General features: G+C 43.4%; 1 protein-coding gene across 2 annotated transcripts in view; it reads right to left on the reverse strand.

The window, feature by feature from the left end:
* The window catches only part of syne1b (spectrin repeat containing, nuclear envelope 1b), a 394236-nt gene that overhangs the window by 12680 nt on the left and 366766 nt on the right, over positions 1-14790 (reverse strand). For both annotated transcript variants that reach the window (XM_056296155.1, XM_056296154.1), the window contains 4 exons: positions 13787-13915; positions 8618-8830; positions 7547-7639; positions 697-755 (listed from right to left, as the gene is read on the reverse strand). In XM_056296155.1, coding sequence (XP_056152130.1) covers positions 697-755; positions 7547-7639; positions 8618-8830; positions 13787-13915 — 494 coding nt within the window. The remainder of the gene's footprint in view (positions 1-696; positions 756-7546; positions 7640-8617; positions 8831-13786; positions 13916-14790) is intronic.

Below are 14790 nucleotides of genomic sequence, written 5' to 3' on the forward strand. Positions count from 1 at the left end.
TGGTGAGAAGTTCAGATCAAATGAAAGTGAGATGACATTGTCACTGTGATAATGGTGAAGTACCGTCAGTACCATCTGTCATGTCATGACATGAGGCTCACATGGCAGACTGAAGGCTGGAGCATAGAGGACACACTGAAGGGTGGAGCGGGCATAGAGGACAGTCAGCAAGATAAAAGTATGAGAAGATGATGAAGAAATGTCACACAGAGTAAATTAGAGAGAGAGACAGACAGAGACAGAAAGAGAGAGACAAACATACAGACAGACAGAGAGAGACAGAGAGACGGGGGTGCAGCAGAAACTGCAGCTGTAGCATTGTTCATTGCAGACATTTACTGGCTTGGCTCTGAGAGAACCGGTGTGTGTGCTCAGTAACAGCAAGGGCTTGTTAGAGGTCAAGAGGTTATTCGGGTTATACACAGACAGCGGCTGTTGGTTGGGAGGATATTGAGGATGTTGTTTTGTCCCTCATAGATGTGTGTCTCCTCTCTATCCTCAACACAACGTCTAGACGTACAGAAGATGATGGAATTCATTAGTTTCAAACCCACACTTGGGAACTGATGTTCTTTGAAACAGCTGTTGTGTGAAACTTGGGCTCTTTGCATGTAAACAAAAATGGGTCTCCAAGTGCATGGTGGGCCATTGAGTTCCATTATCTTCAGATTGTGCTAGAAGCCAACAGAAAGGTACCTGTGGTGTGGACAGCTCACAGAGGGTCCAGGTTGTGACAGACTACATTTGCCCCGTTGCTGTTTGCAATGAACAGGGTGGGGGGAGGTAAAAGAAAGAAAGTATGTTTCAGTCCAGGCAAATAAAGACAAAGCTAACTGATGAAAGAAAATCCCAAACTGAACGAAGAGCAGCAAACGAAATCAGAAGTGGAAGTGGAGGAGACCTGTGGCTAACAGAGGGTCTGGCTTTCAAAGTGTGGAGCCACTTTGAACTGCTGAACTTTGACTGAAATGTTTTTACAGACAAACTGGTCTTATAGGAAGACATAGAGGCTGTTCACACCTGGCATGAACATGCGTCTTGGGGAATCCCATCAGGAATGGACAGCTCTAAGTACATCAGTTCACACCTGGTCATTGGCCCTGCCAGACACAGACACCAATTTGATCAAGTAACAGTAACAATCAAAAACTGGTTTCACAAAGTGTGGCAGCCAAAAATCTTGGTACATTTGATCCCAGCCTTTCCTTTGATAAGCACATTAAAGAAATTGCCAAGGACTTCCGGTTTGAGGAACATGTGAGTGGAAGCATAGTCTCAGGCTCTCCCGCTAATTTCTTTCAACTAATTTTTTTCACCACCCCAGATAGTTTCGAAGTAGAGTTGTGAATACCTAATTGCCTTCTAATACTCCGGTACAATGCCAAAACAGCCTAAATCATCCAAGCAGGATGAACCAGACACCATGCCCACAAGTGGCGTCTCCTCTGAGACTAGCATCATTAGCATGCTAGTAGACCTGAGGGCAGAGTGCAAGACAAGCTTTGCAGCCCTGGAGGCGAAACTGGATCAAATACAGTCTGCGGTGATGGAACACGGTCAGCACATCGAGTCTTTTGAGTCAAACGCCAACCTCCAGAACCAGTGCATCAGTAAGCTACAGCAACAATGTGAGGCTCTGGCCAAGAGCAACGTCAGGCTAGCCACAGAAACAACATCAGAATCATCGGCCTTGCTGAGTCCATTAAAGGGCCACTACCCACTGAACTTTTTTCGGAACTCTTGGTCAAGCTACTGGGCAAACAGACTCACTTTTCACCACTGGAGCTGGACCCTGGAGCTCCAGTGATGCTCCAGGGCGCTCGTTGCTAGGCCGCAAAATGGAGCGAGGCTGCGGCCTGTGATTGTCTGCCTACACCACCACCAGATCAAAGACCAGATCATCAGGGAATCTTGCAAACATTGGGGTAAGCTTCAATACCGTGGCTCAGCTGTACATATCTTTGAGGACTATACCCCAGAGGTGTTGGAGCAGCGAGTGAACTACCGAGAAGTCATGGCGAAGCTGTATGGTTTAGACCTCAAGGCATCCCTGCTTTACCCAGCTCACTTACAAATTACACTCCAAAGCGGGGCCAGAAAACAGCTCTCCTTGCTTGAGGAAGCGGAAACTTTCACGGCTGGCTACCAGCAGGAATGAAGAGCTAACTAGCTTAGCTGCAGGGCTGGCTAACACCACTTTATCATGTGGCTTGTTCGGGGAGCAAACCTATCTTGAATTTTTCAGTTATTGCCCGGTATGGACATTATTCCCCAATACCTTGCGTGACTGGGCCAGTTTACATGAAACTGGACGTTTACACTCTGAGCCCGAACCTCATCAGCCTGATTAAAGCCAACTGATAGTGCTAGCTGGCTACAGTGACTGCTCGCTAACAGCACTATACAGATGTGAGGACATGAAACACCGAGGATGCCTAACCAGAGTCTGTCTGAGTACGGTAATCCCGTCTACAACACATATGGACATTTTTCCCCTTTTGTTACATGGTGTCTTTGCTTTGTCCATTCCCATGGGAACGGTGCTAATAAGCACAATGTTGGTGACACTGGTTGATGTTCAATCGGTTAGCATAATTGTTCCTGATAGTTTTAGTTTATATCAGAAACCCTCAGAAAGTTTTATATTGATTGCAGTTAGTTTTTTCTTTCGTGATAAACTTTCAGTGCCATGTACCTTGAGTGGACACCAATTGTGTCTCTGGACTATTGTTCTATTTTCTTACTCCGAAGTTCATAAATCTAAATCTGTAATCCTGTTTACTTATCTGATACAGTTAGGTTAGAGCACAAATATACTTATGCATTTTATTTTATTTCCTAATTGATGTTTATCTATTTTTATTTTTCAAATTCATTTATTTATTATTTTTATCATCTCATATCTATTATTTATTCTTTCATATGTGTCTATGTCTGGATGTAGGTACGTATGTATTTAACCTATAGATTTTGGTTTTACAATGTTATAATGTAACAAAATTATTTTATTTTTTTGGATTCCCCCCCCCCCCCAATTGTACCGGGCAAATTATCCCACTCTGCCAAGCTGTCCCAATCTCTTCTCTGCCCCCTCTGCTGATCCAGGGAGGGCTGCAGACTACTACATGCCTCCTCCCATACATGTGGAGTCACCAGCTTCTTCTTTTCACCTGACAGTGAGGAGTTTCACCAGGGGGACGTAGCGCGTGGGAGGATCACGCTATTCCCCCCAGCCCCCCCCCCTGAACAGACGCCCTGACCGACCAGAGGAGGCGCTAGTGCAGCAACCAGGACACATACCCACATCCAGCTTCCCATCCACTGACATGGCCAATTGTGTCTGTAGGGGCGCCCGACTAAGCTGAAGGTAACATAGGGATTTGAACCGGTGATCCCTGTGTTGGTAGGCAACGGAATAGACCGCTACACCACCTGGACGCCTGACAATGTTACCATTTCATTTAGCAGAAACTGTTATTCAAAGCGACATTCATCTGCGAGTTAATACAACACAAGCAAGGATCTAGTCAGGAGGCAACAACAACAGGCAGTGCGCAAAGGCCATGCATAGGGCGCATTATTTTTTTTTTTATCAACACCATCAGGTGTGGAGGTGTTGGAGAAAGAGCTGGGTCTTTATCTTCTTCTTAAAGATGGAGAGGGACTCAGAGGATCAAATGGAGTTTGGTAACTCGTTCCACCACCGGGGAACTACAGAAGAGAAGAGTCTGGCTCGTGACTTGGGGCCCTGATGTGGGGGAAGTGCCAGGCAGCTTTCATTGGCAGAGCGTGGTGAGCGGGACTGAGTGTAGACCTGAATGAGGCAGTTCAGGTAGGCGGGAGCCGTTTCAGGTGCTGTTTTGTAAGCGAGCATCAAGGTTTTGAATGTGATGCGGGCAGCAACTGGGAGCCAGTGGAGGGATATGAACAGTGGAGTGACATGTGCTGCTCTGGGTTGGTTGAAGACCAGACGCGCTGCCACGTTCTGGATCATTGGCAAAGGTTTGACAGTGCATACAGGGAGGCCTGCCAGTAAGGAGGTGCAGTAGTCAATGCGTGATATAACAAGAGCCTGTACCAGGAGTTGTGCTTTTGTGTTTTTGTTTTACTTTTAATTCAATTTTCCAATGGCAATGGTGCTAAAAGTCACACATTGTACAACCTTGATGTAATTCACAACTGGGCCGCACGGTGGCCCAGTGGTCAGCACTGTTGCCTCACAGCAAGAAGGCCCTGGATTCAAACCCTAGGTCTTCCCAGGTCCTTTCTGTGTGGGGTTTGTATGTTCTCCTTGTGTCTGTGTGGGTTTCCTCCCACCATCAAAAAGACATGCATGTTAGGGTTCATAGTATATAATATAATAATAATAATAATATTATAATGTTAATAATAGGGTTAGCCTGTGCCCCTGAGCAAGGCAATGGGAAGAAGAACTGGAGTTTGTCCTGGGTGCTGCAGCTGCCCACTGCTCCTATACAGTAGGATGGTTACATGCAGAGAACACACTCACTGTAAGAATACAATTGGTGTTTTGTTCTGTTTCTCGGGGTCGCCACAGCGGATTTTACAGCTTCCATCGGTACCACGTGAGGGAGGGCACAGCACCGATGGTGGCTGTTGTTAACTCGGGCCTCCACCGATCCGGTATGATCTTGTCAATCTGCATAATGATTTGGCAAAATGTTATGTCGGATACCCTTCCTGACACAGCCACTAACCCTATGGACGGGGCACAGGTAAAGCACTGGATGCCATCCCAGTACTCATGGACTTGTGCTCATCCCTGCCATGCCAAGCGATTCACTTTCTTACCTGGATTATCAGAATCAGAAACACTTTATTTGTCGTTTCATTTCATGCACTTGTGCACATGAAATGAAGTGAAACATCGTTTGCCCAGCCCACAGCAGTGCAGTTATTGAGCATTGTAAGGGACCGGGCTGGTAGGCAAGAGGAATCACAGGTCGTTTTTATTTACCCAAAACTGTAAGAGGTCAACTAACCAGAACTTAACTCACATCATATATATATATACTGGCTGGTCAGACCACCTTGGGGGTAACGCACAAACAACACTACCTGACAACACTCAGCCTTAGAAGATGTCCTCCAGCAGCAGCACCCCCAGCACTGGTAACTCAACAACCCGACATTGGAACAAAATAAACCACAAAGTGTGGCCAACACAGGCATGCATAAAGACACTCTGATTCTAGTGTTTGTAATTCTCAACCCTGACAGGCTCGACCCGACCACACCGGTTCAGTGTCAGATTATTTAATTATTCCAGCAGGTTTGAGAGGGTCGGGCTCCTCGCTGCTGTGGATAAATGCACTTGAACCTGAAATTGAACTTGAACATACAAGTAGACGGGGGCTTTTCCAGTTGTGGGTCTGATGTGTGTCAGAAATTACAGACGAGGTAAAAAAAAAAAAAAAAAACTAAACCCAGAGGAAGCTTTGGTGACTGCCTTATCTGCCCTTCAGTGTGGCCTGGGACACACACTTCAAATGCAATGTGGACAAATGCATCCCAGGCTACCCCCGAATGTGGCCTGAGCAACTGGATTTCAAGACGCATTGAAGACATTTTGGGTGTATTCACACCTGTACTTAGAGCTGTCCACTTGTGATCAGATCACCCAAGACGCATGTTAATCCCAGGTGTAAACAGCCACATGCACATTTTACTGTGATGTAGGATTTGCCTTGGTCACGCAGACATGTTGAGATAAGCAGAGATGTGTATAGATATGTCGAGATATGCAAAGGTACGAAGAGATGTGTAAAGATGTGGAGAGATATGTAAAGATATGTAGAGGTATGCAGAGATATGTAGAGGTATGCAGAGGTATGTAAAGATGTGTGGAGATATGTAGAGGTATCTAACGATGTGGAGAGATATGTAGAGGTATGTAGAGATAAGTAGAGGTATGCAGAGTAGTGGTATCTAAAGATGTGGCGAGATATGTAGAGGTATGTAAAGATGTGGAGAGATATGTAGAGGTATGTAAGGATGTGGAGAGATGTGTAGAGGTATGTAAAGATGTGGAGAGATGTGTAGAGGTATGTAAAGATGTGGAGAGATGTGTAGAGGTATGTAAAGATGTGGAGAGATGTGTAGAGGTATGTAAAGATGTGGAGAGATGTGTAGAGGTATGTAAAGATGTGGAGAGATGTGTAGAGGTATGTAGAGATGTGGAGAGATGTGTAGAGGTATGTAAAGATGTGGAGAGATGTGTAGAGGTATGTAAAGATGTGGAGAGATGTGTAGAGGTATGTAAAGATGTGGAGAGATGTGTAGAGGTATGTAAAGATGTGGAGAGATGTGTAGAGGTATGTAAAGATGTGGAGAGATGTGTAGAGGTATGTAAAGATGTGGAGAGATGTGTAGAGGTATGTAAAGATTTGGAGAGATGTGTAGAGGTATGTAAAGATGTGGAGAGATGTGTAGAGGTATGTAAAGATGTGGAGAGATGTGTAGAGGTATGTAAAGATGTGGAGAGATGTGTAGAGGTATGTAAAGATGTGGAGAGATGTGTAGAGGTATGTAAAGATGTGGAGAGATGTGTAGAGGTATGTAGAGATGTGGAGAGATGTGTAGAGGTATGTAAAGATGTGGAGAGATGTGTAGAGGTATGTAAAGATTTGGAGAGATGTGTAGAGGTATGTAGAGATGTGGAGAGATGTGTAGAGGTATGTAAAGATGTGGAGAGATGTGTAGAGGTATGTAGAGATGTGGAGAGATGTGTAGAGGTATGTAGAGATGTGGAGAGATGTGTAGAGGTATGTAAAGATGTGGAGAGATGTGTAGAGGTATGTAAAGATGTGGAGAGATATGTAGAGGTATGTAAAGATGTGGAGAGATGTGTAGAGGTATGTAAAGATGTGGAGAGATGTGTAGAGGTATGTAAAGATGTGGAGAGATGTGTAGAGGTATGTAAAGATTTGGAGAGATGTGTAGAGGTATGTAAAGATTTGGAGAGATGTGTAGAGGTATGTAGATTTGAGGAAGCTCGCACATCTTAAAAGCAGTAATGAGTGCATCATTATTTGGATTGACCTACATGAGAAACAAGCCACTGCTTGTTGAACAAATGAGTTAAACTTCCTGCCCTGTTGAATTTACACATCAGGTTTCAGGTTTTATGTCGGCTCATGTATGTATGTCAGGTCAATTCAGCAGTTTCAAACAGCCAGAGTTTCTCGGGAACAAACTAAACAAACAAAACAAGAACACGACAAAGTCCATCAGCAGGTAAAAATCTATAGGGCAACAGGGCAGAACTATGCTGACTAGAAAATGTTTTAAATAAAAAAAAGAAGAAGAAATAATCCAAGTCCTCCAAGACAAGGCAGGAAGAAAGAAATAAAGATTCTTCCAGGTTTAAGCAGGAGATATGGGAATGAACAACAAGCAGGAGGAGAGATATATTGGAAACTGGAAAACAGGTTCAAAGGTCAGAGGTGGAGGTGTGGAGATCTACAGATGACTGAAGGAGGGGGGTATTAGGGGCAATACAATACAGTACAATGCAATACAATACCGATCGACGGCGACTGGGCGTACTCCTTCCTGACACTGGACTGAGAGAACCAGATGTGTCCAAGTCATCAGCAGATGACCAGGACAGCAGATCCTGAGACAGACAGACAGATGGAAAGCCAAGCACAGAGAGCAGCATTAAAATGAAGATTTTTTGCATTTGCATATATAATGAACCAGAAAAAAGTAAAAAGACAGATTTGTTTAAGCAACACAAATCAAAACAACAAACGTTAAACAGAAGTCAGGGATCAGTCAAAGTGATTCTGGTAGACATGTTAAAATACCCCACCGCTGTATTACTGTAGAACTTCTAGGGACAATTTATTACGGGTGCTCTACCTGAGCTACATGTCTTTGGACTGTAGGAGGAAACCGGAGCCCCCGGAGGAAACCCATGCAGACACGGTATTATTTAGACTTTTCATACACAGTAGCATGTTCTCATGATGGTTTATTCATCTCTGGGAAAGTTCCGTTTGCATGTAAAAGGAGTAAAGTGTGAGATAAAACGTCATCTGAAGGGGGCATCCGGGTGGCGTGGTGGTCTACTCCGTTGCCTACCAACACAGGGATCGCCGGTTAAAATCCCAGTGTTACCTCCGGCTTGGTTGGGCGTCCCTACAGACACAACTGGCTGTGTCTGTGGGTGGGAAGCTGGATGTGGGTATGTGTCCTGGTTGCTGTACTAGCGCCTCCTCTGGTCGGTCAGGGTGTCTGTTCGGGGAGGGGGGGACTGGGGGGAATAGCGTGATCCTCCCACACGCTACGTCCCCCTGGTGAAACCACACTGTCAGGTGAAAAGAAGCAGCTGGTGACTCCACATGTATGGGAGGAGACATGTGGTAGTCTGCAGCCTCCCCGGATCAACAGAGGGGGTGGAGCAGAGACCGGGACGGCTCAGAAGAGTGGGGTAATTGGTCGGATACAATTAGGGAGAAAAAGGGGGGGGGGAATCCAAAAAAACAAAACACACACAAACAAAAACCAAAAAGTCATCTGATGTGCATGGCACTCCACAGAATGAGAAGGTTAATTTCCCAGAATGCACAGTGGACCGACGCCTCCTCACCTGATGGCTGCTGCTGATGTCTAGGATCTTGGCCAGCTCACGGAGGTCATGTGTCACCTCCTTCAGGAGCAGTTTCAGACGGTTCCCGATGACGTGGACCTTCTCTTTAGCCTCCAGACAGTCACTGCCCTGTGAGTTGACCAGTAGCTGGAGCGACATGTCCTGCAGTGATGCCACCTTCAGCTGAGAGTCCAGCAGCTCACGACGGATTTGCTGTCAGAGTCACAGGATTTGAACAGGACTTCCAATTAAAACATCTTTAAAAGAATCTTTTAAAGCATTTTCTGCTTCACTAGACGGTACAGTGGAAATGACAGAAATCAAAATTAACTGTATAAAGATAATAATAAAACAAAATTAGTTTACAAGATGGTTGTGAGACCAGCTATGCTGTATGGTTTGGAGACAGTGGCACTGATGAAAAGACAGAAGGTGGCGCTGGAGGTGGCAGAGATGAAGATGCTAAGATTTTCATTGGGAGTGATGAAGAAGGACAGGATTAAGAACGAGTATATTAGAGGGACAGCTCAGGTTGGACGGTTTGGAGACAAAGCAAGAGAGACAAGACTGAGATGGTTTGGACATGTGTGGAGGAGAGATGCTGGGTATACTGGGAGAAGGATGCTGAATATGGAGCTGCCAGGGAAGAGGAGAAGAGGAAGGATAAAGAGAAGGTTTATGGATGTGGTGAGGGAGGACATGCAGGTAGCTGTTGTGACAGAGGAGGATGCAGAGGACAGGAAGAGATGGAAACGGATGATCCACTATAGCGCCCCCTAACGGGAGCCGCCGAAAGTGTAGCAATAGAATAAAGCAAAACTAGCAGACAGAAGTCTGCTTAGTGACTTTGTTTTATCTGTTTGTTAACTGTCGCGCACTTTGAATGACATGTATGACAGTTTCAGTATGAACCAGGTTTTAATGACATAATGAATGACAGGTTCAGTGTGAACCAGGTTTGAATGACATCATGTATGACAGGTTCAGTATGAACCAGGTTTGAATGACATCATGTATGACAGGTTCAGTATGAACCAAGTTTTAATGACATAATGAATGACAGGTTCAGTGTGAACCAGGTTTGAATGACATCATGAATGACAGGTTCAGTGTGAACCAGGTTTGAATGACATCATGTATGACAGGTTCAGTATGAACCAGGTTTGAATGACATCATGTATGACAGGTTCAGTATGAACCAGGTTTGAATGACATCATGTATGACAGGTTCAGTATGAACCAGGTTTGAATGACATCATGTATGACAGTTTCAGTATGAACCAGGTTTTAATGACATAATGAATGACAGGTTCAGTGTGAACCAGGTTTGAATGACATCATGTATGACAGGTTCAGTATGAACCAGGTTTGAATGACATCATGTATGACAGGTTCAGTATGAACCAAGTTTTAATGACATAATGAATGACAGGTTCAGTGTGAACCAGGTTTGAATGACATAATGAATGACAGGTTCAGTGTGAACCAGGTTTGAATGACATCATGTATGACAGGTTCAGTATGAACCAGGTTTCAATGACATCATGTATGACAGGTTCAGGATGAACCAGGTTTGAATGACATAATGAATGACAGATTCAGTATGAACCAGGTTTGAATGACATCCTGTATGACAGGTCAGTATGAACCAGGTTTGAATGACATCATGTATGACAGGTTCTGGATGAACCAGGTTTGAATGACATAATGAATGACAGGTTCAGTATGAACCAGGTTTGAATGACATCATGTATGACAGGTTCAGTATGAACCAGGTTTGAATGACATCATGTATGACAGGTTCAGTATGAACCAGGTTTGAATGACATCATGTATGACAGGTTCAGTATGAACCAGGTTTGAATGACATCATGTATGACAGGTTCAGTATGAACCAGGTTTGAATGACATCATGTATGACAGGTTCAGGATGAACCAGGTTTGAATGACATCCTGTATGACAGGTTCAGTATGAACCAGGTTTGAATGACATCCTGTATGACAGGTTCAGGATGAACCAGGTTTGAATGACATCATGTATGACAGGTTCAGTATGAACCAGGTTTGAATGACATCATGTATGACAGGTTCAGGATGAACCAGGTTTGAATGACATCCTGTATGACAGGTTCAGGATGAACCAGGTTTGAATGACATCATGTATGACAGGTCAGTATGAACCAGGTTTGAATGACATCATGTATGACAGGTTCAGGATGAACCAGGTTTGAATGACATCATGTATGACAGGTTCAGTATCAACCAGGTTTGAATGAATGACAGGTTCAGGATGAACCAGGTTTGAATGACATCATGTATGACAGGTTCAGTATGAACCAGGTTTGAATGACATCATGTATGACAGGTTCAGTATGAACCAGGTTTGAATGACATAATGAATGACAGATTCAGTATGAACCAGGTTTGAATGACATCATGTATGACAGGTTCAGGATGAACCAGGTTGGAATGACATAATGAATGACAGGTTCAGTATGAACCAGGTTTGAATGACATCATGTATGACAGTTTCAGTATGAACCAGGTTTGAATGACATCATGTATGACAGGTTCAGTATGAACCAGGTTTGAATGACATCATGTATGACAGTTTCAGTATGAACCAGGTTTTAATGACATAATGAATGACAGGTTCAGTATGAACCAGGTTTGAATGACATCCTGTATGACAGGTTCAGTGTGAACCAGGTTTGAATGACATCATGTATGACAGGTTCAGTATGAACCAGGTTTGAATGACATCATGTATGACAGGTTCAGTATGAACCAAGTTTTAATGACATAATGAATGACAGGTTCAGTGTGAACCAGGTTTGAATGACATAATGAATGACAGGTTCAGTGTGAACCAGGTTTGAATGACATCATGTATGACAGGTTCAGTATGAACCAGGTTTGAATGACATCATGTATGACAGGTTCAGTATGAACCAGGTTTGAATGACATCATGTATGACAGGTTCAGTATGAACCAGGTTTCAATGACATCATGTATGACAGGTTCAGGATGAACCAGGTTTGAATGACATAATGAATGACAGATTCAGTATGAACCAGGTTTGAATGACATCCTGTATGACAGGTCAGTATGAACCAGGTTTGAATGACATCATGTATGACAGGTTCTGGATGAACCAGGTTTGAATGACATAATGAATGACAGGTTCAGTATGAACCAGGTTTGAATGACATCATGTATGACAGGTTCAGTATGAACCAGGTTTGAATGACATCATGTATGACAGGTTCAGTATGAACCAGGTTTGAATGACATCATGTATGACAGGTTCAGTATGAACCAGGTTTGAATGACATCATGTATGACAGGTTCAGTATGAACCAGGTTTGAATGACATCATGTATGACAGGTTCAGGATGAACCAGGTTTGAATGACATCCTGTATGACAGGTTCAGTATGAACCAGGTTGAATGACATCCTGTATGACAGGTTCAGGATGAACCAGGTTTGAATGACATCATGTATGACAGGTTCAGTATGAACCAGGTTTGAATGACATCATGTATGACAGGTTCAGGATGAACCAGGTTTGAATGACATCCTGTATGACAGGTTCAGGATGAACCAGGTTTGAATGACATCATGTATGACAGGTCAGTATGAACCAGGTTTGAATGACATCATGTATGACAGGTTCAGGATGAACCAGGTTTGAATGACATCATGTATGACAGGTTCAGTATCAACCAGGTTTGAATGAATGACAGGTTCAGGATGAACCAGGTTTGAATGACATCATGTATGACAGGTTCAGTATGAACCAGGTTTGAATGACATCATGTATGACAGGTTCAGTATGAACCAGGTTTGAATGACATAATGAATGACAGATTCAGTATGAACCAGGTTTGAATGACATCATGTATGACAGGTTCAGGATGAACCAGGTTGGAATGACATAATGAATGACAGGTTCAGGATGAACCAGGATTGAATGACATCCTGTATGACAGGTTCAGGATGAACCAGGTTTGAATGACATCATGTATGACAGGTCAGTATGAACCAGGTTTGAATGACATAATGAATGACAGATTCAGTATGAACCAGGTTTGAATGACATCATGTATGACAGGTTCAGTATGAACCAGGTTTGAATGACATCATGCATGACAGGTTCAGTATGAACCAGGTTTGAATGACATCATGTATGACAGGTTCAGTATGAACCAGGTTTGAATGACATAATGAATGACAGATTCAGTATGAACCAGGTTTGAATGACATCATGTATGACAGGTTCAGTATGAACCAGGTTTGAATGACATCATGTATGACAGGTTCAGGATGATCCAGGTTTGAATGACATAATGAATGACAGGTTCAGGATGAACCAGGTTTGAATGACATCCTGTATGACAGGTTCAGGATGAACCAGGTTTGAATGACATCATGTATGACAGGTCAGTATGAACCAGGTTTGAATGACATAATGAATGACAGATTCAGTATGAACCAGGTTTGAATGACATCATGTATGACAGGTTCAGTATGAACCAGGTTTGAATGACATCATGTATGACAGGTTCAGTATGAACCAGGTTTGAATGACATCATGTATGACAGGTTCAGTATGAACCAGGTTTGAATGACATCATGTATGACAGGTTCAGTATGAACCAGGTTTGAATGACATCATGTATGACAGGTTCAGGATGAACCAGGTTTGAATGACATCATGTATGACAGGTTCAGTATGAACCAGGTTTGAATGACATCATGTATGACAGGTTCAGTATGAACCAGGTTTGAATGACATAATGAATGACAGATTCAGTATGAACCAGGTTTGAATGACATAATGAATGACAGATTCAGTATGAACCAGGTTTGAATGACATAATGAATGACAGATTCAGTATGAACCAGGTTTGAATGACATCCTGTATGACAGGTTCAGGATGAACCAGGTTTGAATGACATCATGTATGACAGGTTCAGTATCAACCAGGTTTGAATGACATCATGTATGACAGGTTCAGGATGAACTAGGTTTGAATGACATCATGTATGACAGGTTCAGGATGAACCAGGTTTGAATGACATCATGTATGACAGGTCAGTAGGAATCAGGTTTGTTGGTGTGATTATGAATATGGTATGAAAGTGTGTGATGGGGTTTGCATACTGTCAGGGTTTTGTGATGCTCCTGCAGTGTGTCGCTGTCTTGGACCGGATCGATGGGAACTACTTCGTTCCTCCGGCGGTCGATGTTTTCCAACCACAGAAGAAGACCATGGCTCATCTCATGGAAGTCCTGTTTGTCAGATTAACAATGATGCATGTCATCCAAACTGATTTACATTCCACATTTTTTCTTTATATTTCAGACTGAGGCCTGAAATAAGTCATTATTCTCATTTATTCTTTTTCAGTGGTACTGTCTGGGGATGACATTTGGATATTGTCATATCATGATACGCAATTTTCTTGTCTAGTGATAAGAAGAATATCTTGTTATGATGTCTCCCAGTGTAGTTCTGTCAGTTATGTGGTCTTCCATAGGTTGAGTCACTTATTACTACCTCTATCATTGTCTGTGTCTCCCCTGTTTTATTGTGAAGTTCACCTGTCTTGTCATGTCAGTTCCTGCCCCTGGTTTTTTCCTCAGTCAACCATGTTTCCCACACCCGCTACCCATTCCCTCATTGTGTCCCCAGCTCAGATACTCCCCCGGTTTCCCTGGTCCCCTGTCAGACTGTCTCGTGTTTAGAGCCAAGCTAGCCAGCCTAAAGTTCTCCCTGTCTACTATGTTGGAGGTCTTCTGCCTGTTCCTGGACTTTGTCTGCCTGGCCCTCGGTGGATCTGGTTGCCTGTTTGGAGTGACTTCCCCGCTAATTTGAACTTGTTGCCTGTCTGCCTGCCCTTGACTATTAAACTGAGTGTTCTTGTCCAAAAAACAAAAACAAAAACAAAACAAAAACAAAAAAACCCTTCTAGTCTGTGAGTCATGCGTTTGGGTTCTCACCTGCCAGTGTCCTCGGGAAACGGGGCATATATAACATTTCTCAGAACACGAGCTGTGTAATATGTGAGGGAGTATTATATGAAAACTAGTCTGGTTTGGTATTATACTTTACCATTTGATATTATACTTTACCAAACAGTTCAGTGTGATGAACCTCAGTTGGA

This window comes from Lampris incognitus, chromosome 16, assembly GCF_029633865.1.
Source record: "Lampris incognitus isolate fLamInc1 chromosome 16, fLamInc1.hap2, whole genome shotgun sequence".
NCBI classification, from domain to species: Eukaryota; Metazoa; Chordata; class Actinopteri; order Lampriformes; family Lampridae; genus Lampris; species Lampris incognitus.